Source organism: Lithobates pipiens, unplaced genomic scaffold (assembly GCF_037356315.1).
Source record: "Lithobates pipiens isolate NorthernLeopardFrog02 unplaced genomic scaffold, aLitPip1_a1.2 Scaffold_8, whole genome shotgun sequence".
NCBI classification, from domain to species: domain Eukaryota; kingdom Metazoa; phylum Chordata; class Amphibia; order Anura; family Ranidae; genus Lithobates; species Lithobates pipiens.
The window spans coordinates 610,263,496-610,288,248 of record NW_027507903.1 but is presented as its reverse complement, the minus strand read 5'-3'; the positions used below and the strand labels follow the sequence as shown (position 1 = coordinate 610,288,248).

General features: G+C 43.6%; 1 protein-coding gene across 1 annotated transcript in view; it reads right to left on the bottom strand.

Moving 5' to 3' along the window:
• Nucleotides 1-5,220: 5,220 nt before the first annotated feature.
• The window catches only part of LOC143961367 (extracellular calcium-sensing receptor-like), a 30,164-nt gene continuing 10,631 nt past the window's right edge, over nucleotides 5,221-24,753 (bottom strand). Inside the window, exons 3-7 of the mRNA XM_077470634.1 lie at nucleotides 18,639-18,927; nucleotides 14,495-15,328; nucleotides 11,941-12,168; nucleotides 9,293-9,416; nucleotides 5,221-6,241 (exon numbers count right to left, since the gene is read on the bottom strand). Of these exons, the coding sequence (XP_077326760.1) occupies nucleotides 5,340-6,241; nucleotides 9,293-9,416; nucleotides 11,941-12,168; nucleotides 14,495-15,328; nucleotides 18,639-18,927 (2,377 nt within the window). The 3' untranslated portion in view covers nucleotides 5,221-5,339. The remainder of the gene's footprint in view (nucleotides 6,242-9,292; nucleotides 9,417-11,940; nucleotides 12,169-14,494; nucleotides 15,329-18,638; nucleotides 18,928-24,753) is intronic.

Genomic DNA, 24,753 nt, shown 5'->3' with positions numbered 1-24,753 from the left:
ATGGGCCCTGGTAAGGCGCTACTGGTGGACACTGATGAGGCTGCACTGATGGGCACTAATGAGGCTGCACTGATGGGCCCTGATAAGGCGCCACTGGTGGGCACTCATGAGGCAGCACTGATGGGCACTGATTGGTGGCACTAATGATGAGGCACTGATTGGCAGCACTGATAGGTGACACTGCTGGGCACTGATAGGCAGCAGTGATATGCACTGGTGGGCACTGGCAGGTGGCACTGGTGGGCACAGATGAGGAGCCTGCAGCTCTCTCTGTTCGGGTCAGATGTCCCTCTGACAGAAGCTGGTGATCTACTTTTTTTTCCCCCCCTTCTCACGCTGTCAGGGGAAAAAAAAGCTGATTACCAATCTTCAGTTTACATCACGTGATCAGCTGTCATTGACTGTGGTAAGGGGCCAGGATCAGCTGTCATTGACTTGCTGATCACAGAGCACGGGGGGCACGACCCGGTCCCAGGAGGATGTACATGGACGCCCTCCCGGCAATTAAGGCCAACACTGTGGCCGTCTTTCGGCTATAGTGCGGGAGTGGGAGGATGTTAATTCACAAACTTGTGGTCCTCCATAATACAGCAGTATAACTCCATGTCCTTTAATGAACTCTAAGACGGATTTTAAAGTACAAAAATCCTGTCTTTTTTTTCCACTCAAAAACATCTTTACCATTCTGAAGCTTCCCTCCAACCACTTTACATATTTTATATATACTGTGATGCTGCACTTGCCAAATATGCTGCAGAAATCTCCCTCTACTGAGTCTGGCTGCAGCCATTTTAACTGTGGGCAGCTGAAGCTGCTGCCTGTTCACTTCCTGGATTTACACAGAGGCTCACCTCCAGCTGAGCTCTACAGCCCTGGAGATCTCATTGGCCCTCTTATGACTCATCCCCCCTCCCTTTCTGGCAAATTCTCCCAAAAGTGTGAGAGAGAGAGCTGTGCATGATGTCATAATCCTAGGCTAATGACCAGACAAGAAACAGGCAGTGGGCTGTATAAGGTATTTATTGGCAGAAAAAAAATGTTTTACAATCCAAAGTTAAAACAACAACAAGGACAGAAGATTTAATAGATGGAAAGATGAAGAAATGACTGAAGGTCCGCTTTAAGGGACACAGGATTAGCATTAATCTGAAACAAATAGGTTATACTGCCACCTTTAGGAAGATCAGATGTCTATGAATTGCTATATCCCTTGTGTGCCTCAATGAACTCAAAAAAATAATTTAAGACTGACAGGGGGTGTCAGGAATGGGTTCACCTGCTGGTGGCACTGCGGCTCCCAGACCTATAGGTTGTAGTTCCGGTTTCCACCAGCGGGTGTCTTCCAGCAGCTCTTAGTAATTAGTCATCTCACGAGGCTGGCTGCTGGGATAATCCTTGTGTTGCTCTCCCTTGCTTTGGTGTTCTGCCCATGGCATTGATCTGTAAACCTTGTACCCAGGGCCGGAGCTACCACTTGGCGAGCTAGGCAGCCACTGGTTTGGTGATTAAACTGAAACATATAGAGAAAGCACCTCTATGCGTAGAATTTGCTGTAAAATTTATTAAAATTAGGCAACTCACATTAGGCAAGTCATTAACAGGCTCGTTGGTAAGAGATGGTGAGAGGTCCACCACTGTCTGGAGGAATAATGCGGTCATGAAGATCCAAGGTAACCAGGAAGCCGGCCCATAAGCGTTCCCGATGCAGAGATGTAGGCTGAAATGCACCGTGGAATGCAACACCAGACGTGATGACGTCACCAGAAGTAAATAGATGCATTTCTGAGTGTTTATCCGCCATTTACTTTTTTTTATTTGTAACCATGCCCCCTTTACTCATTTACATAGGGGGATACTTATCCCCCATCTGCAGACCCCCCACGACCACTAGGCCAGGGTTGAGAAGAAGACAAGGTGCTTTACCAGAGGGTCTACCCTGGAACCCCCCCCATGTTGAGGACATGTGGCCTGGTATGTCTCACAAGGGGCAGGCATACGCTTGTACCACCCCCTTTCCTGCCCACTCAGGCTGCATGCTCAGATAAGGGTCTGGTATGGATTTTGGAGGGGGCCTCACTTTTTTTTTGTTTGTTTGTTTTTTGCATGAGGTCACCCTTTAAAATCCATACCAGGCTCAAAGGGTCTGGTATTGAATGGGATGGGGAGAGGGTACCACCCCCCTTTCCTGCCCACCTAGGCTGCATGCTCAGATAATGGTCCGGTATGGATTTTGGAGGGGGCCACACAGCGCTAATCTCTCCCTCATTTTATTTCCCCTGTTAGACAAATGTTCTATAGTGTATAGTTTTATTCTCTATTGGTGAAGTTTAACCACTTGCAGACTGCTGGCAGCACATATACGTCGGCAGAATGGCACGGCTGGGCAAAGTAACATACCCGTACTTTGAATTTACCACTGTGCACGTGCGCACGCCAGCTCTGTGACACGCGGACTCGAACACCGCTGGGATACCCGCGATTGTGTCACAGAGCTGAAGAAAAATGTCAAAAACAACATAGATCGCTGCTCCCAATGACAAAGAGCAGACGATCGGTGTCCTGTCACTAGGCAGAACGGGAAGATACTGTTTACATCTCCCCGTTCTGCCTAATGACAGGACACCGATTGTCTGCTCCCTCTCATCGGGAGCAGAGGTCAGTGTCGTGTCACTGCTAGCCCACCCCCCAGACAGTTAGAAATACTCCCCCAGGACATTTTTACAGTAATCAATGCAATTTTTATAGCACTGATCGCTGTATATATGCCAATGGTCCCAAAAATGTGTCAAAATTGTCCGATGTGTCCGCAATAATGCCGCAGTCACGATAAAAATCGCTGATTGGCCCCATTACTAGTGAAAAAAAAATCATAATAAAAATGTCATAAAACTATCCCCTATTTTGCGGACACTATAACTTTTGTGCAAACCAATCAATAAACGCTTATTGCAATTTTTTTATTTTTTTTTACCAAAAATATGTAGAAGAATACGTATCGGCCTAAACTGAGGGAAAAAAATGTTTTTATATATATTTTTGGGGATATTTATTATAGCAAAAAGTAAAAAAGAATGCGTTTTTTTTCGAAATTGTCACTCTTTTTTTGTTTATAGCGCAAAAACCAAAAACCGCAGAGGTGATAAAATACCACCAAAAGAAAGCTCTATTTGTTGAAAAAAAAGGGCGTCAATTTTGTTTGGGAGCCACGTCGCATGACCGCGCAATTGTCAGTTAAAGCGACGCAGTGCCGAATCGTAAAAGTGCTCTGGTCAGGAAGGGGGTAAATCCTTCCGGGCCTGAAGTGGTTAAAGAATATGTAAACCCAACATTCCTGATATGTGGCTGCTGTACCATGTACTTGTAGGAGAAAGTCTCCTGTTCTCTATGTATTGCTTCCTTTATGTGAAATCCCCGGTGTTCCTGCTAGTCCCTCTGTTCCCACCCCTTGTCCCCTCTTCACACCAATCCCCCCAAATCACACCTCTCTAAATTTGCCCCCCTAAAACAATTCTTACCCCCTGATGACCCCCAAATTCCACTTCTTAACACAAATCCCCCAATTTTCTTGTGGTCCCCACCTCACATGATACCACAGTGCCCGTGGCAGCTACCCCGCCCTGGCCCTGGGGGAGGGTAGCTCCCAAAAAAAAAACTTTCTAGCAATACGCACCAAACTGAGTGTGTGCAGAGTGCATCCAAGGCCCTGTACTATCAGGAGATGTATTGGGGACAGTGGAAGAAAGGGATGATCAGGGAAGACAGGATCAAGCAGCATTTTTACATAATGCAAAGGATTAACCCCTTGGGTTCCACAGTGAGTATAACAAGCATGCTTTACTGCATATACAGACTGATTTTACTGTTGTGGGTTTAGTAACACTTTAAAATAGATCCAAACCCAGTTACTGAAATCTTTAACAATTTTATATTGGTTCAGAAGTTTTCAGTCTTTTTATATTTGCAGGCTTGATTTAAATAATGACTGGCTGTCCTGCCATGAAGGTCCTTGTTCGGGCACTTTTTCTGTTATAGAGTGACAACTGTCTCCAAATCTTTCTCTTGCGTTGTCACCCAGTCACAGAGACACTACAATCATCCACCCTGACACATTGCTCATGCATGGTCCATTGTCATCACCAGGGCTTTTTTTCGGAAAGAATAGGTGCAGGAACTCCTCGCTTACAAAGTTCAGAGTCACCCTTTAACTCTGTCCCTTACCCACCTCCAGGCCCCGTTTCTTGGTTCCACCTCCCAGTACCACCCCTTTTTAGAGAATACAGAACCAAGTATCAATTTGTGGTACTAAGTAATTTGTATGGAAGTTGTTAATGGTAACAAAAAAGGAAGTAAAATCTAGCAACAATGGACACCCTAGCGACAATAGTTCCACCCCAGCAACAATAGACTCCCAACAGCCAGCATTAATAGATCCTCCAGCAGCCAGCAACATTAGACCCCTCCCTCAACAGTAGATTCCTCTCAGCAACAATTGACACCCTGCAACATAAGACCCACCCCCTGGAACAACAGATCCCCCAGCAACAATAGACCTTCCAACACACCCCAACACTCCTTGCCTTAGCACACATTCAGTTCTAGAGGTGCCGGAACTGCGTTCCCCCTCGCGTTCCTGCTGAAAAAAATCCCTGGTCATCACTACCCAAAAGCCAGTCCAGGGCTATGATGTTGGAGGGTCTTTGTGTGGAAAAAAGTAGCTGAAAGACGCTGGAGAAGATTTACAGAACTAAGACGAAAAAAAAAGGGTGAAAAAACATTGCAATTGTTTATAATATACAAAGCCTTATGCCGCGTACACACGATCGGAATTCCGGCCAGAAAAAGACCGATGAGAGCTTTTCATCGGAAAATGCAACCATGTGTATGCTCCATCGGAATTTAGCTGTCCGAATTTCCGCCAGCCAAAAATTGATAGCATGTTCTCAATTTTCCCCTACGGAAAAACCTTCTATCGGTAATTCCGATCGTGTGTACGCAATTCCGACACGCCAAAAATCACGCATGCTCAGATTCAACTACGAGACAGAAGCTATTGGCTACTGGCTATTGAACTTCCTTTTTCTAGTCACGTCGTATGTGTTGTACGTCACCGCGTTATAAACGATCGGAATTTGATGTGACCGTGTGTAGGCAAGACAGCTTGAGCCAAATTCCATCGGGAAAACCATCAGAGCTTTTTCCGACGAGAATTCCGATCGTGTGTACGCGCCATTAGAAGACTAATGTCATTCAGTTAGGGGTTACATTTTCTATAGGTTACTTGTCACGACAAAATGCATAGAAGTTATAATGTCTTCTTGGTTACAAAGAGATTCAGGCCTTTATCTTCCCTTTCCAAGAAGGTTCTGACGGGTATTGAGCTCTGCCCTTAGCAGTATAATATAGCATTTTGGGAAGAAGATACAACCAACAATCCCTCCACTGGAGGATAAGATCCCAAACACTTCAACGGCCACCATGAACTTGCCCTGAGTGCTCAGATAGGCAGGAATAAACGAGATCCAAACACTCAAAAAGATCAACATGGAGAAGGTGATCCACTTGGCCTCATTAAAACTGTCCGGTAATTGTCTGGCCAAAAACGCCACCAGAAAACTGATGCAAGAAAGGAGCGCCATGTAACCCAACATGCACCACAGCAAGGTGTCTGAACATTCATTGCATTGAAAGATGATGACTCCAGTTTTGATTGCCATGTTTTTCTCGGGGAAAGGCGGACACTGAATCATCCAATAGATACAAATCAATAACTGGATGAAGGTGCTGATGGAAACCGTTGAGGCTGGAACTTTTGGCCCAAGCCACTTTCTCATGTTGCTTCCAGGCCTGGTTGCTCGAAAAGCAGTGATCACCATAATGGTCTTGGCCAAAACACATGAGACGCTAAGAACAAAGACGACGCCGAAAGCTCCCTGGCGGAATCGGCAGGTGAATTTTTGAGGTTCCCCAATAAAGAGTTGTGTGCACAGGAAGCTCAAAGACAGAGAGGCGAGAAGGAGGTAGGTGAGGTTACGGTTGTTGGCTTTGACGATGGCAGTGTCTTTGAACTTGATGAAAATACATAATATGCTGATGGTAGTGAAGGAGCAGAGGATGGCGGTTGAGGTCAAAGTTATTCCTAGAGGTTCCCAATAGGACAAGAACTCAATCACCTTTGGGATACACATGGTGTTATTTTCATTTGGCCACATGTCACTGGGGCATGGAAAGCAGTTTCTGGAATCTGGAAAAGCATGTACAATACAATTATATCATCACACATGTACAGAAATGACCTTCGATAAATCAAGCTTAACTAAACTAAGGTTGGTTATGAACTGGGAAAGACATGTGACAGATGGTGGAGCTTTTAATGAGGGGGGGAGGAGAAGATGAGGGCAGTGGAGGGAGGGGGCTGTATGCAAAGGAAAGAGATACTACTTGATGGCATTTGGCAGGTATGTGTGTGTGGCAGACATGGTTGAGTTCCTGTACCTATTGTCTGAGAAAAAAAGCTCTGGTGTTTGTACTTTGGACTTTTGTGTGACGGACTTGTGTACACATGATACAAAAATCCGTCAACAGACCATTGCCACCCAAAAATTCACTAGCTTGCCATCCAATGTTTGTTGGCGGAAAGTTGGACAACAATTGTCTGATGGAGCGTACCAATGATCGGATTTTAGGCCAACAGTCTGTCATCACCCAATTCGCTGTCGAAAATCCAATCGTATATACAAGGCTTATGTCTCTATAGCAGTGATGGAGAACCTTGGCCCCCCAGATGTTTTGAAACTACATTCACCATGATGCTCAACTACACTGCAGCGTGCATGAGCACCATGGGAAATGTAGTTCCAAAACATCTGGGGTGCCAAGGTTCACCATCACTGCTCTATAGTGATTACATTTTAAAACTCGTATTTCCATCTGGGGGCAAGATGCCTTATGCCGTGTACACATGATCAGACTATCTGGCGGACTTAGTCCGGTAGACAATCCGCCAGACTTTCCAGCAGAGGTCCGCCGGACTTTCCGAACGAGCGGACTTGCCCACACACGACTGGACTTTTCCGGTCTGAGTGGTCTTCTCTCCTCCCGCCACTGTAGTTGTTAAAAATCACAGTTTTGCGGAGGGCAGGACAAATGGCAAGGTAGACTCCTTATCTGAATGTAATCGCCTGCCACCGCCGCTGAACTCACAACAGGGAGGAGGGCGGGAGGCACAGAATGTCTACAAGGGAAGCAGCTGCTGCCCAAACTTTCATATTAACAAGCTTTTTAACAAGAAAAGTTGGGCAGCTACCGCCCTCAGCGCAGATATTTCCTGCCTCTTGCCCTATCCCTGCAGGGAGTTCAGCGGGGGCAGGCGAGTACATATAGAAGAGGAGTCCACCCTACCATTCCTCCCACCCTCCAATATGCTGTGAGAAGGGGGAGCTGTGATGTGAGAGGGGGGGAGCTGTGAGATGGGCAGCTGTAATGTGAGGGCGGAGAATTGTGATATAGGGGAGCTGTGATGTGAGAAGGGGGAGCTGTGATGTGAGAGGGGGGGAGCTGTGAGATGGGCAGCTGTAATGTGAGGGCGGAGAATTGTGATATAGGGGAGCTGTGATGTGAGAGGGGGAGCTGTGATATAGGGGGCTGTGATGTGAGAAGGGGGAGCTGTGATATAGGGAGCTGTGATGTGAGAAGGGGGAGCTGTGATATTGGGGGCTGTGATGTGAGAAGGGGGAGCTGGGATGTGAGAGGGGAGAATTGTGATATGGGGGAGCTGTGATGTGAGAGGGGGGAGTTGTTATATAGGGGGCTGTGATGTGAGAAGGAGGAGCTGTGATATAGGGGGCTGTGATGTGAGAAGTGGGAGCTGTGATGTGAGAGGGGGGAGCTCCTGTGATATAGGGGGCTGTGATGTGAGAAGGGGAGCTGTGATGTGGGGGGGAGCTGTGATATAGGGGGCTGTGATGTGAGAAGTGGGAGCTGTGATGTGAGAAGGGGAGCTGTGATGTGGGGGGAGCTGTGATATAGGGGGCTGTGATGTGAGAAGTGGGAGCTGTGATGTGAGAAGGGGAGCTGTGATGTGGGGGGGACCTGTGATATAGGGGGCTGTGATGTGAGAAGTGGGAGCTGTGATGTGAGAAGGGGAGCTGTGATGTGGGGGGGACCTGTGATATAGGGGGCTGTGATGTGAGAAGTGGGAGCTGTGATGTGAGAAGGGGAGCTGTGATGTGGGGGGACCTGTGATATAGGGGGCTGTGATGTGAGAAGTGGGAGCTGTGATGTGAGAGGGAGGAGCTCCTGTGATATATGGTGCTGTGATGTGAGAAGTGGGAGCTGTGATGTGAGAGGGGGGAGCTGTGATGTGAGAGGGGAGAGCTCCTGTGATATAGGGGGCTGTGATGTGAGAAGGGGAGCTGTGATGTGGGGGGGACCTGTGATATAGGGGGCTGTGATGTGAGAAGTGGGAGCTGTGATGTGAGAAGGGGAGCTGTGATGTGGGGGGGACCTGTGATATAGGGGGCTGTGATGTGAGAAGTGGGAGCTGTGATGTGAGAGGGGGGAGCTCCTGTGATATATGGGGCTGTGATGTGAGAAGTGAGAGCTGTGATGTGAGAAGTGGGAGCTGTGATGTGAGAGGGGGGAGCTCCTGTGATATAGGGGGCTGTGATGTGAGAAGGGGAGCTGTGATGTGGGGGGGGAGCTGTGATATAGAGGGCTGTGATGTGAGAGAGGAAGCTGTGAGATAGGCGGCTATATGGGGGGGGGGGGGGTTGGGATGTGAGGGGAGAGATATAATATAGGGTGGTCGTGATGTGAGAGGAGGGATGTGATGTGAGAGGGGGGAGCTGTGATATAAGGGGTCTGTGATGTGAAGAAGAGGTCTGTGATGTCAGGAGGGGGGAAGCTGTGATGTGGGGGGTTGTGATTGCAAGAGGGACTGTAATGTAAGGAGGGACTGTGATGTAAGGAGGGACTGTGATGTAAGTGGGGGTCTGTGATTGCAAGGGGGCTGTGATGTAAAGAGGGCTGTAATGTTGGGGGGCTCTGATGTGATGTAAGGGTAGCTGTGATTGGAAAGGGGGGACTGAGGACTCTAATGGAAATGCGATGTGAAAGACCTGAGTCATAGAAGAAAAATGAGATTCGGACCTTTGCAGAAAGAAAATGTTACCAACCGGACCCCCGTGAATTTGTATTCAGTATCCCTGCTTTAGGTCATGTTGCAGTTTAGATTCAAGTAGTGCTTAAAAGAATTTGCCAAAAAAAAATACATTTCTCCATATTCAAAGGGTACCTTGTTGGCTGGATATTTGCCCCTCCGCACAGTGAATGCAGTCAAAGCAGCACACCGGCTGCCCTTTCCGTGGAGCTTTCCGAAACCCAGGGGAGCAACTCTCACTGCAGACAGATTGAGGGATCTGGGGGGGGGGGGGGGGATAAACACAATTAATTATTGATCCAACCTTTTATCTGAAGGTTAGATTATGGTGTTCTTCATATGCTGTTTCCATGACACCTTCGTATATTTAACCCCTCCATATCACACTTTTCACCTTACTCACTCCAAAAAAAACATTTTTTTTTTTTAAAAACCTCCTTTTTTACTCACATGTCTCCTTATCGAGTCCCTCTTGCATGACTAGAAACTGGTGATCCGGCGCTGCAGTCCGGTTCTGCCGTTCACTTACCAGTCTTGTTGCCCCTCCTCACTGATTAGTCACCACACCACTTAGGCCGCGTACACACGCGGGGACTGTTCGCCCAACTTTGTTCGTCAAACAGTTTGAGCGGACAGTCCGCTCAAAATTAGCATGGACGGACTTGGCCACACACGACGAACGAACAGTCCGCTGAAACTTGCGTGATGACGTGAACGGCACGTACGACGGGACTAGAAATACGACGTCCTATACACTGCAATGCAACCTTCGCCGTGTAAATCCTTTCTGAGCATGCGCGGAACTTAGTTTGACGAACAAGCCTACACACGGGCGGACTGTCCGCACAAACCAAGTTTCAGCGGACTGTCTTACGGAAATTCCGAAAAACTTTGTTCGTCAGACTGTCCGCTGAAACTGTCCGCTGAAGCCCACACACGAGCGGACTGTCCGCCGAAACACTGTTCAGCGGACAAAGTTGGGCGAACAGTCCCCGCGTGTGTACTCGGCCTTCTACAGCCTAAGAGGATCCCACCACTGGACAGCCAATGGGAGTGTCCAGATTATCTGGGAAGCACCGTTGGCACCAGAAGAAGGACCCTCTCATTCTGCCATCCATAAGGGAGAAGATATGGGACTTGCTGTATCATGTAGTACCTGACCTAACAGTTTCCAGAGGGTCCCGAAGCAGAGGGGAAGTGGTGAAATAGTATTTACTGTACTGCTCTCACAGACTGCTTGGCAGTGTGGGAGTCCATGTGAGCACATCAGCCAGTCTTCCCACATCTCTATGGTAGGGTAGAATGGCAGGGACCAGAGCTTGAGATCTGAGAGTGGTGACACAGGGGGGCAGCGCTGCATAGACCGGTGCAACCCCATCCATCTCTTCCTTGCTACAGGGAGACTGGAATATCTTCCTACTCTCCACTCCTTCACTTCTAATCACCAGAGCCATCTGAAAAGAGGTAAGAAGCTCCTTTCCAAAAGAGGGAATCCACAGATGCACCGCAAGGACTGGTGAGAGTGCTACCAATTTAAACACTGATGCCAGGGACTGAGTTACTGGAAGCAGGATGCTTATCACATGTTGATAAGTGCACCAGTGCTGCGTATGGGCCCCAACTACAGCCGGAAGAAGAACACAATAAAAGACTGCCCTTATAAAGCCATTCTACTAGCCCCAGTCTATTATTCATTTAGTACCTCCGCCCAGTTAGCCTAGTCACCATTATTGCACTTTGGCAGCATAGTTTCCTGAACACAGTTCACAATTTCACTCACATTATTGTCCATTGCTGCATTACAGCGATCTTTCTACTATTTATGCTGATCTTGGTGCATAGTGTTATCCTTTACAATACATACTACTGACTACACCATATGTTGAGTAGTGCTATTACTGTTGCTTCTTATAGGACACCATCAATTTACGCAGTGCTTTACATCTATATTGTACATTCACATCCTTCAAGGAGCTTACAATTTAAGGTCCCTAACTCACAATTATACATACATATAATAAGGCCAATTTAGACAGGATCCAATTAACCTACCAGCATGTCTTTGGAGTGTGGGAGGAAACCCACAGAGGCACAGAAAGAACATGCAAACTCCAAGCAGGTAGTGTAGCGGTTGGGATGCGAACTGACGACCCTAGTGCTTCCATGTGGAAGTGCTAATCACTTGTGTGATAATACAATATGCCTTGCTTTTACAAAATGTTTTTTTGTGTCTGTTTCCCGACCCAGCATTATTATTGTGTACCTCTGTACCCGGTATTGCCTTCAGTGATTTCTATATTGCAAGGTTCACCTAGTGTGTCAGAGGGATTGAAGTCATTGATTAAGGCGAAGCACGGAGGACCCAACCTATACAGCGGTTCCTGGGGGTTAGCACTACATAAATATCAAAACACTATGGTGGGTAATTGTCAGTCTGAAGGACCGGTGTACACGAAGACCATCTTCGATAACACCCAAATGCCATGCTGGGCCTCCAAGATTGAAAGAACTGAAATTGAATTAATGTAACGGGTGGGCCAAAGACAAACGGCCTTAGGGGAAAAGAGTAAGATGATGCTGGAAGGCCCCCAGTCAGTAATAGAGATGGACTCTATTTGACTTTCTGTAGCTGTTAATGTACATCACAAGCAGCTCACAGCATTCATTGAAATCAAAGTAAGCAGTTTCAGAAGAGGAGCTTCTACAACCATGCAAGCTGGAGTTCAGCTTTAAATAGTAGAGTGGGGGATGGAGTGCTCAACCATGAGCTTTGTACAACATACCTCTGGATCTCCTGTAATCCACTTGATTGCTGTGACATTGATGCTTAGCTCCTTCAGTTGGGTCTCTCGTATACTATACTGGCCGACCTTTGCAAAGTCAATGCTGCCATCAGAATTCCGGTGCCAGTTCAGGACATCATAAGTAGTTGGTGGGTTTCCACTGGAATCAAAGTATATTTCTTCACCCATGGGGTTCTTGAAGTGAACTTTTTTCAAATACTGAGCAACCTGTATAGATGAAAATTTTCTATATAATTAATGCATTTGCATCTTATGAGCTAATCCAAATAAAACACATCTGATAAACTGAAAGTGTCTAGACAATGCCTTTTATTTTAGCTTTCAGTTTGTGACCCAGCTGAAATTGTTGGCCACCTTCTGTCTGATATCCCTCAACTGAAAAGTCGAAAGAACTGAGTGGAAAACCGTTCAACGAACAGTGACTGCATCCAATCAGATGCAGACACTGATTGTGTGGATAGAGAAATATGTTTTTTTTTTTGTTTGTTTTTTAGCAGAAAAAAACAATCATCTATTGCCAACTTTAGGGGCTATGCCTTTCATATGTGCCAAGACATGAAAGTGTAGCTTCAAAAGCTTGGACGCCCATCACTCTTGTCCAGTCTGTTGAATAAAGATTTATCAACTGACATCAAGACATCGACTGCAGAAGTCTTCACATCCGCAGCAGTCACTCTAGGGTTTTTTAACCTATCGGAGGACAGAGGTACCTTGTACTAATCTCTGTAGGATTCCCGCTTTCATGGAGAGTACCAGCGGTGCTTCATTTCTTTCATTTTTAAACAATGCGACTGTAGGCTAATAGAGGACCATTTCTTCTATAACCCTTTCTAGTCTCACAAACTATAACTACTCATTTTTTTCTGAGATCCCTTTTGATAAGGCTATATTGCACTTTAGAGCTCAGATATAAAGAGATAGTATTATGAATTTGGTTTAATACAGGTTAAGCCCATGCCTGGGGAGGAAAACTTGACTCGTTGATTGGAACATTCATCTCCATTTAAGCTATTTTCAAGATGTCCATATCCTAAAGGCTCTTGTACCTCCTCAACAGGTGACCTTAGTGGACTATGCCATTCATTCAAGATACATCAAGATAAAATGGTACATACAATGCACTATTTGATAAATAAGAAAGACTTAATTTATTATATTTAGTTCTTTAAATGTGAACCTGTGTTTTGTCCATGTAGGGTTTACTTTAATACCTTGTTTCCTAAGAGCCCACCTTTACTGCTCTACTCAGCCCCCAGAAACAAACCATGTTTAAACTTCCAATTGTGTTAGCCCTTGTACACACGGTCGGACATTCCGACAACCAAATCCGTCAGATTTTGTCTGACGGATTTTGTGCGAAACTGTTGTATACATACGGTCGAACAAAGTTGTTGGAAAATCTGATCGTTCAGAACGTGATGACGTTATTTCCTTACGATGGGACTACATTCAGGCTAGTAGCCAATAGCTTTGGTCTAGGAATTTGATCTGAGCATGCGTGGCACTTTATCCGATCGGAATTCTCTACAAACGATCGGACAAAGTCCGATCGGATCATGCTGTCAGAAAGTTTTATAGCCAAGCTGGAAAACTTGGTCCGTCGGATATTCTGACGGAAACAGTCCGATGGAGCCCACACATGGTTGGACTATGCGACAACATGGTCCGATCGGACATTTTCCATCAGAATGTCTGACCGTGTGTACAAGGGCTTACACATGTGACAGCACTGGGCCAATCACAGAGCACCCTTGCTGTCACATACCAGGAAGGGGAATGTTGACTGGATGGAGCTGTGGGGAAGGGGAAAATGAGACTTCAAGGATGCCTGCATGTTGTCTGGTGCTTTATGGGTAACACATGTTTGATTGAAAGTCATAGATCATTTTGTTAGCCCTACATGACAAAATCTAGTAAATTCCCAAGGGTTCACTAGCTTTTGCTCACAGCTATTTTTCTTTCTAAAGTTTTATAAACACGGCACACACAAGACCTGTTTTGTGTCCCATTCTATAGTGTGAATATCTGATTTAGGTAACAACACACAAAATTCTAATTACTGAACACATAGGTACACAGATTTTCGGATTGTATATTTGTTTAATTTGTTTATTGGGAGAAAAGTGACCAGAAGATTACCGTCAGTCCACAAGCCAGCCAACTGGTAAATAACCAGGAAGATGAAAGCCCCCTGAATACTTTTAAGGCACAGCCAAATACAATGCGCAATGGCCTTGGTCAGCAACAGTGTTGGGGAGCGTGAGCTGTTGCAGCTGTTTCTTGGGTACAATAGTTCTTGATGACCAGCCCAATTTCTGCAAGTACAACTGAGATAAACAGGCAGAGTGTCTCCTTGAGCCTAGCCAAAAAGTACTATCTTGAGGTTTGCTACCAGTTATGTTGCTCCATTATTACAACACATCTAAATAGATATACTGTATAAGCTAGATAACAGGATAACCACATAACTAAAGCTCAGATAATGCAATCATAACTTATGAAAATGATTTAAACAGGAAAAAGTTTAGTATACCTTCCAGGGCAATATGGTTCTTTGAACTTCACATTCTCCACGTTGAGTAGCATTCTGACCCAACATACAGTTAAAGATAATGTCATGTAGTGTGTGGGCCACAGCATACACTGCATTATACACCAAATAATGTACTTTAAAATCAAATTCATCATACACATATTGGTTGGTTCTGAAACGAGTCAGTTTCTCCTCCCCAGTACACCACACAGTTCCATTGTTCTCCACTGAACTGGAGTTCGGCCAGCGACACTCCTGAACTACTTCCCAGAAGTTCTTCACATAGATGTCTTGAGGAAGGGCAGTTGAAGGACGGATATCAAGAAGGAATTCCTTAAACCCAGGCATACTCGCGTCATGCAAAGACAAACCAAGGGTCCCCATCATTATGCTGCTATACCATTTCGTTTGAAGAATTGGTGAGTTTGACCATCCTTGAGTAGCCAACCAAATCCGCTTGACATCCTGTCTACCTAACAGTAGCTCAATCAGTGGGTGAATCACAGGGTCTCTGGAAAATATTATAACAACCTTAGCTGATGACCGAACAACAAGATCTGCAATGTTGTTTAATTTTCTTTGGGAAGTCGCCTGGCCAAAAATTTCATAGTAAGCAAGGCAAACTCCCAGTTTTTGGAGATCCTCTTTGAGAACTTGAGATCCAAGAATACCATAGTCTTCATCATTTGAGAGTAGCCCAACCCAATTCCAACCCATGTATGAAACCAGTTTGGCCAGGGCATGTGCCTGTTTGTCATCACTAGGTATGGTGCGGAAGAATGATGGGTAGAGGAATCGGTTACTCAAGGATGCTAAAGAAGACACGTAGCTTATCTTCAGTGGAGGATAAAAAAAAAAAGTCTATTAAAATCACATTTATACAAAAGACATTATACAAAATAATTATTTTGTGTACGTGGATATGTATAAACTAGCAGACAGTCATAAACAAGTCTTTTATATCCATGTATTCACTTGGATATAGGATGAATTTTTAAGACATACATTTGTGTTTTAAAGACCTCCTGAGTAGTGCAGTCAGAATCAATACAACACTTACAAGAATGTCTTGTAATATCTTTTGTTGTTGTATTGTGCCCCCACATGCTATTCTTGGAGGAGCGAGAGGGTATATCCCCACATGCTATTCTTGGAGGAGTGAAAGGGAATATCCCCACATGCTATTCTTGGAGGAGCGAGAGGGAATATCCCCACATGCTTTTCTTGGAGGAGCGAGAGGGAATATCCCCCACATGCTATTCTTGGAGGAGCGAGAGGGAATATCCCCACATGCTATTCATGGAGGAGCGAGAGGGAATATCCCCACATGCTATTCATGGAGGAGCGAAAGGCAATATCCCCACATGCTATTCTTGGAGGAGCGAGAGGGAATATCCCCACATGCTATTCTTGGAGGAGCAAGAAGGAATATCCCCACATGCTATTCTTGGAGGAGCGAGAGGGAATATCCCCACATGCTATTCTTGGAGGAGCGAGAGGGAATATCCCCACATGCTATTCTTGGAGGAGCGAGAGGGAATATCCCCACATGCTATTCATGGAGGAGTGAGAGGGAATATCCCCACATGCTATTCATGGAGGAGCGAAAGGCAATATCCCCACATGCTATTCATGGAGGAGCGAGAGGGAATATCCCCACATGCTATTCATGGAGGAGCGAAAGGCAATATCCCCACATGCTATTCTTGGAGGAGCGAGAGGGAATATCCCCACATGCTATTCTTGGAGGAGCGAGAGGGAATATCCCCACATGCTATTCTTGGAGGAGCGAGAGGGAATATCCCCACATGCTATTCTTGGAGGAGCGAGAGGGAATATCCCCACATGCTATTCTTGGAGGAGCGAGAGGGAATATCCCCACATGCTATTCTTGGAGGAGCGAGAGGGAATATCCCCACATGCTATTCTTGGAGGAGTGAGAGGGAATATCCCCACATGCTATTCTTGGAGGAGCGAGAGGGAATATCCCCACATGCTATTCTTGGAGGAGCGAGAGGGAATATCCCCACATGCTATTCTTGGAGGAGCGAGAGGGAATATCCCCACATGCTATTCTTGGAGGAGCGAGAGGGAATATCTGAGAAGATGACAATGTATGTACTGTACACAGACCACACCAATATCAGAAGACATTCTGTACTGGATCCCCTAACTCCGTTCCTATAACTTCTGCTTTCCCTAACTGACTCTCACTTACAAATAGACCCATTTGACTTACTCTGCCTAATTCATGATGGTTTCCTACAATGGAGAAGATTGATGGTGATGATGATGATGATGGTGATAATGATAATAAAGATAAAGACAATGACCTTGTGGCAAAGAGTAAGAGCACCCCCCACCCAGTACACTGAATCTACAACTGTGATGAAGGATGGCATGGAGCTGTACAGAAAGAACATGCCCAACTCCCAGGCACACAGAAAAGGGCAACCATTTGGTTCCTTTAAATCTGGTATAAAATGCAGCTTTAGCTATACTCACCTCCGCTCTGGTGCTGCCCCCTGAAGACGTGCCACTTCATCATCTCAGATGCCATCTCTCAGAGCCAGTCCAATTCTGGGATGAATGATGTCCAGTGTAGTTCACTCCATTTCTATGGACCCAGGGCATCATGGACATACCCCCTGGTGGTGCATCTTCACACCGACTGGGTTCACAGTACTGCTGCATAAAATTACACTCATTCTTTGCAGCAGTGAGGACCACTCACCACTGACCCTGGACAAGTGCTGTCTGAAAGACACTTGAAATTAGGGGTATATAGACCACATATGCTATATTACCATAAGTATTGGGACACCTGCCTTTACACACACATGAACTTTAATGGCATCCCAGTCTTAGTCCGTAGGGTTCAATATTGAGGGGGTCCACCCTTTGCTATAACAGCTTCAACACTTCTGGGAAGGCTGTCCACAAGGTTTAGGAGTGTGTCTATGGGAATGTTTAACCATTCTTCCAGAAGCACATTTGTGAGGTCAGGCACTGATGTTGGACTCTGTGCAGGCCAGTCAAGTTCCTCCACCCCAAACTTGCTCATCCATGTCTTTATGGACCTTGCTTTGTGCACTGGTCCAAATCATTTGGTGGAGGGGGGATTATGGTGTGCGGTTGTTTTTCAGGGGTTGGGCTTGGCCCCTTAGTTCCAGTGAACGGGACTCTTAAGGTGTCAGCATACCAAGATATTTTGGACAATTTCATGCTCTCAACTTTGTGGGAACAGTTTGGGGATGGCCCTTCCTGTTCCAACATGACTGTGCACCAGTGCACAAAGCAAGGTTCATAAAGACATGGATGAACATGTTTGGGATGGAGGAACTTGACTGGCCTGCACAGAGTCCTGACCTCAACCCGATAGAACACCTTTGGGATAAATTAGAACAGAGACTGTGAACCAGGCCTTCTTATCCAACATCAATGCCTGACTTCACAAATGTGCTTCTGGAAGAATGGTCAAACATCCCCATAGACACACTCCTAAACCGTGGGCCGTAAAACATGGAGTTGGGCTTTAAACGACCCTTTGACTCTGTCCATCATGGGCAAAAGAAAGGGTAACTTTAAAGCTGAAATCCAGGTATGGCAATTTTTACATAGTTAAATTGGTTGAGCTTGGATCAATGTAAGTATTTATGTGCCATACCTGTGGGATCCCCCTGAAAGCTGGAAATCACTGTAGTAGGCACCACTACTACAATGATTGCTGTTAGCTACTGGGTCACATACCTCTGTGTATTCTGGTCGAATGAGGTGGAGATTATGACCTCACCACCCAACCTCTCCACCTCATCCAATCAAAGTAATGGCATCCAAGACAACATTGTAAAAAAACAGGAGCTAATGCTCCCCTGTGTTCACATTACAGCAGAGCAGCCATTCAGTACAGGAACCAGAAGCTGGTGAAGCTCACAGTAGCAGCTTAGTAAATGAGGTGAAGCTCTGCTGACTTCTATAATCCAATCATGCGCTTTTTCTTAGCATGAGATTGGGTATTGCTCGCAAAGTATAAATGTTACCACATTCACTAAGATCTGGGGATAATTCTCCTGCAAAGTGCAATTACCCTTGCAAAATTAGCAGCCTATTTGCCTTCAGTAAATCAAGCCCACTGTGACTTTACCTGGGGGTACATGTATGTTCCCAACACGGTGGCCATCGCAATGGAGGACGACGATAAAGCCTCGCCAACAATAGCCATGGGGATCTTCCGGTTACACTGATAGTTGAGGATGGGTTGTTCCCTTCCAGTCAGAGTCCAGAATGTTCCCCACAAGGCCTTGGCAGTGTGCGTACATGAATCAAAATTCTGAAATCCTAATTTTACATTTGGTAAGAGTAGATCATCAGCATTTATCTCTTTTATAGCGTATATCACGGCCTGAAACCAGCTGTAATCCATGGTACTTAATCTGATGGAATAAAAAAAAGGTAATTTCAAGTTATGAAAAAAAAAACAAGCATTCAATTATAAACATAAAATGAATATGTAGCACCAGCTCCTGAAGAGCATGCGCTATGTGTTTTTCAAAGTTAAGGTTATACCTGAACTGCAGTTTAGTTTGGGAACAATTGTCTAAATTTGGACTTCAGCATCAGTCTGACTGGACTATAAGATTCAGCCTGACCACAGGGGGCACTGTCTCTTCTGGCTGGTATGGAACTATGGTTTGGTTGGGTGCTTAAGTTACTCTCTCTCAGAGCCCGCCCAGTGGGAGTTGTGCTTTCTGGCAAGAGGGTATTTAAGATGCAGACGTCACATGGTTCGGGGTTCCGGTCCAGAAGGATGTGCTGACTTCATGGTCCTGGTCCTCCTGACCAGCCACCAGGAAGGCTATGACCTGGGGTGTGGATCCACCAGATCTTGTTGTCTCGGGGCTGGCTAGCCTGAGGAAAGGAAACTAAAGGAGGATTCTGAGGTGGTTGGGTGCCGTCTGCGGTTTGGGAGAGACCCAGTGACTTCATGCTATCCAGGGGAGGACTCTTCAGAAGAAGGCCGCGTATGGGTTGGTTTCTTAGTAAAAGCCTGGAGGAGCTGAAGTACCCAAGAGAATCCAGTCTCGTGGATATCGCCAAGCTGGCTGAAAGATCCAGGTATCACAGGAGTGTTCTACAAGTTTAGTTTTCCTACGTGTTCTACAACAACATCTGTGGCAGAGACATGTTTCTGAGTAAGCACCTTGGCTGTTAGGCCTTGTGAGAGAGGGACTGTCCAACTTGAGTGATCATCCAGTTGCGAATGTCTATTCTCTGGATGCAGTCAAAGTAAGCAAACGTTACAATATTGACTTTGACACTAAGAGTACCTGAACTTCCTTTCCAACCCTCTGATCCCATTTTAAAGAGACTGTTCATTGTCTATGTTTTTGCAAATAAAATCCATTTAAGTGTATCCGTTGCCAGTCTCTCGAGTTACTAGGCCATCTACCACGGGACACCCCTAGACGTGAAGTGAGAAGAGAAAGAAGGTAACGGTAAGCCCAATCTAACCAGCAGCTCCTTCGGGGGGTTAGTGCTACAAATACCAAAAAAAAAAAGGCTTCTTGGAGAAAACGAGCAAATGCAGAATTCTGCTTCTGCTGTTTCTTGACCACCTAAGCTTGACCCCATCATCTCATCGGGCAGGGCTGCCTGGGGCTTCCCAAAACCATTTTGCACAATTTAGCAGTATTTTTCGCCTTGTAATACACAATGACACTTTAATGGGTGGTATTTTCAAATCCCTGGACCGCCCCACCGGCTGCAGAGAAATCTAATCACCCACAGGGGTAAGTACATCGGGACCAAGGAGGTGGGGGGGGGGGGGGTGTACAGCGTACATTCACCTTTTCATTTTTTGTGCAAAGGTAACCTAAGTAAAAGGGAATATTAAACGGTGTAATTAACAATCTAGTAGACATGCGCAATTTGTTTCGTTCTGAATTCGTTTTTTTAACGAATTTCAACAAATGTGTTAATTGTGAAATAGCCGAATAAATGAAAGCCTGCTTAATACATTTTCCCAAATATTTGTAAATTCGTAAATTCAAATATTCGAAAATTCGTAAATTTGAAAACTCGAAAATTTGAAAATCTGAAATTATAACTAGATAATAATAACTATTACTAACTATTAAATCATAGGTATTAAAATTTCCTTCCAAATTTGGCTGTTAGTGAATGTAACGAATACAAATTTATCCGAAGTCGCGAATTATCCAAAATAACGAATGCCGCATCTAAACGAATGGAACGTAACAAATTAATAATAATAACTAATAATAATAATAAAAATGTTTTATTATTATTATCATTAATAGTTCCTTCCGTTCCATTTAGGGCATTTGTTATTTAGGGTAATTCGTAACTTCGGATAAATTCGTATTCATTACGTTTGCTAACAGCTAAATTTGAAAGGAAATTCCAATACCTATAATTTAATAATTAGTTATTATTAGTTAGTTAGTTAATTAGTTATTATTTAGAATTTTTGGATTGTCGTTGTTTAGAATTTTCGGATTTTCTGGACCACTGCACTGGCTGCAGTGACAGCTAATCACCCACAGGGGTAAGTACATCGGGGACCAAGGAGGTGGTGGGGGGGTGTACAACGTACGTTCACCTTTTCATTTTTTGTGCAAAGGTAACCTAAGTAAAAGGGAATATTAAACGGTGTAATTAACAATCTAGTAGACATGCGCAATTTGTTTCGTTCTGAATTCGTTTTTTTAACGAATTTCAACAAATGTGTTAATTGTGAAATAGCCGAATAAATGAAAGCCTGCTTAATACATTTTCCCAAATATTTGTAAATTCGTAAATTCAAATATTCGAAAATTCGTAAATTTGAAAACTCGAAAATTTGAAAATCTGAAATTATAACTAGATAATAATAACTATTACTAACTATTAAATCATAGGTATTAAAATTTCCTTCCAAATTTGGCTGTTAGTGAATGTAACGAATACAAATTTATCCGAAGTCGCGAATTATCCAAAATAACGAATGCCGCATCTAAACGAATGGAACGTAACAAATTAATAATAATAACTAATAATAATAATAAAAATGTTTTATTATTATTATCATTAATAGTTCCTTCCGTTCCATTTAGGGCATTTGTTATTTAGGGTAATTCGTAACTTCGGATAAATTCGTATTCATTACGTTTGCTAACAGCTAAATTTGAAAGGAAATTCCAATACCTATAATTTAATAATTAGTTATTATTAGTTAGTTAGTTAATTAGTTATTATTTAGAATTTTTGGATTGTCGTTGTTTAGAATTTTCGGATTTTCTGGACCACTGCACTGGCTGCAGTGACAGCTAATCACCCACAGGGGTAAGTACATCGGGGACCAAGGAGGTGGTGGGGGGGTGTACAACGTACGTTCACCTTTTCATTTTTTGTGCAAAGGTAAACCTAAGTAAAAGGGAATATTAAACGGTGTAATTAAGTAGACATGTGCAATTTGTTCTGTTCCGAATTCGTTTTTTAATGAATTTCAACAAATTTGTTAATTGGGAAATATCAGAATAAACGAAAGCCCGTTTAATAAATGTTTGCAAATATTTGTAAATTTGAATATTTGTAAATTCGTAAATTCAAATATTCGAAAATTCGTAAATACGTAAATATGAAAACCCAAAAATTCAAAAATCTGAAATTATAACTAGCTAATAATAACTATTAAATTATAGGTATTGGAATTTACTTTATTTTCAAACTTTGATGTTAGTGAATGTAACGAATACGAATTTATCTGAAGTCACAAATTATCCAAAATAACTAATGCCGAATGGAACGTAATTAATTAATAATAATAAATACAAATAATAATAGTAATAATAAAAACTTTTTATTATTATTATTATTACTATTTTTATTATTATTAGTATTAATAATTCATTCCATTCCATTTGTTTAGGCATTTTGTTTTGTTAGGGCATTTGTTATTTCAGATAATTCGTAACTTCGAATAAATTCGTATTCGTTACGTTCACTAACAGCCAAATTTTAAAGGAAATTTCAATACCTATAATTTTATAATTGTACGTGTAATGTGATCAGCTGTGTCCAATGACAGCTGATCACAGAAGTAAACACAAGCTGGTTATCGGCTTTTCTTTCCTCACGCTGACAGCATGAGGAGAGGGAAAGAGAGCCAATAACCGGCTTGTTTTAAAGGGACATCAGCACTGATAATCAGGGCATTGATTATCAATGTCCTGATTAGCCATGCAATCTCAACAGTGCCCAACAGTGCTGCCAATTAGTGCCCATCAGTGCTGCCAATCAGTGCCTATCACTGCCTCCTCATCAGTGTCACCTATCAGTGCTGCCTGCCAGTGCTTATCAGTGTCACCTATTAGAGTCCATCAGTACCACCTATCAGTGCCCATCGGTGCCGCCTATCAGTGCAGCCTCATCAGTAGGTGAAAAAAGTGAGCTGCGCTAAAAAAACACAAAAAAAATCTCTAATCACGAAAATTCATCAATAATCACAAGAGAAAATAGTGACAAAAAGGGATACAAACAATTAGCTTGAAAAGTTAAAGATTTTAAATAAATTGTGAGTAATATCTTTTAAACATATAAGTGACAAAAAGATTTAGTCAGTGCCCATAATATAGTTAGCATAAATTACATACCCCTTATATATAAATCACATAAATTAAGTCAATATTAAAGAAAATAAACCAACACACCACCAATTTGTTGTAATAAATGAACAAAAAAAACAACAAAAAATTTAGAGAAAAAAATCAGAAAAAGTCCCAGAAATAATGATCCAAAGGATAGTGTTAATTCTTCCAAAGTGAAAATATGGAATTGACACCCACAATGCTCTGTGTTAAAGGGAATCCAAGCAATCACCTCCACCAGTGAGAAGGGGTGCCGCTTACCAGAATTATAGCTCGTTCATGACGAAACACGCGTAGGGAGGTACGGCGTGCTGACGTCACCGCGTTCTACGCCCAACCAGGAAGTGCGGGCGGGACACGAGAGCCGGCCGGCTCGTTTTTCTGTATTATACGATCGTATTCTTCTGTGTACATGTGAGTGCAATATTGTTTATTTTTTTATTTCCATTAAAATAAGAGGTTTTACGCTATGCGAGTGCCTTTCTGATTTTTTATATGATACACGATATGCTCGTTCCTTGTCTGGAGGCTTTGCATCAAGGATAAAGGCTGTGTGGCTCATCCAGAACTCCTGTGCTTTTGCCCTGTTGATCTCATTGACACTGAGATCTATAATTCTGGTAAGAGGCCCCCCTTCTCACTGGTGGAGGTGATTGCTTGGATTCCCTTTAACACAGAGCATTGTGGGTGTCAATTCCATATTTTCACTTTGGAAGAATTAACACTATCCTTTGGATCATTATTTCTGGGACTTTTTCAGATTTTTTTCTCTAAATTTTTTGTTGGTTTTTTTGTTCATTTATTACAACAAATTGGTGGTGTGTTGGTTTATTTTCTTTAATATTGACAATTTATGTGATTTATATATAAGGGATATGTAATTTATGCTAACTATATTATGGGCACTGACTAAATCTTTTTGTCACTTATATGTTTAAAAGATATTACTCACTGATACAATTTATTTAAATCTTTAACTTTTCAAGATAATTGTTTGTATCCCTTTTTGTCACTATTTTCTCTTGTGTTTATTGATGAATTTTCGTGATTAGAGATTTTTTTTAGTGTTTTTTTAGCGCAGCTCACTTTTTCCACCTATTCAGTCTATTATCGGAGTATTACGATTAGGGTCGCTGCTTGTAGGGAATTTATTTATATATATATATTTTTTTTTGAATAGCGCGGTTTACTCTTTATACCGTGTTTGTGCAGCCTCATCAGTGCCTACCAGTGCCGCCTCATTAGTGCCCATCAGTGCAGGCTCATCAGAGCACATTGGTGGGGGAGAAAAATTATCTGTTTGCAAACGTTTATAACAAACTATGAAAAATGCTATTTTATTTTAAAAAATGTCAGTCTTTTCTTGTTTTTTTAGCAAAAAATAAAAACCCAGTGGTGATTAACCGCTTAAGGACCACCCCAGGTAAATTTACAGTGGCACTGCATTTTAGTGAAAACTTACGTAACTGTAAGTGATTCTTGTCTTCGGCTCTCGAGCACATGCGTGCTCCACCGGAGCCCTGCTCCCCCTGTGATTGGACACAGTAGGAGCCAATCAGTGGGTCCGGCCGCCACAATGGCTGCCGGGAACTCGGCGATCGTTCCTGGAGA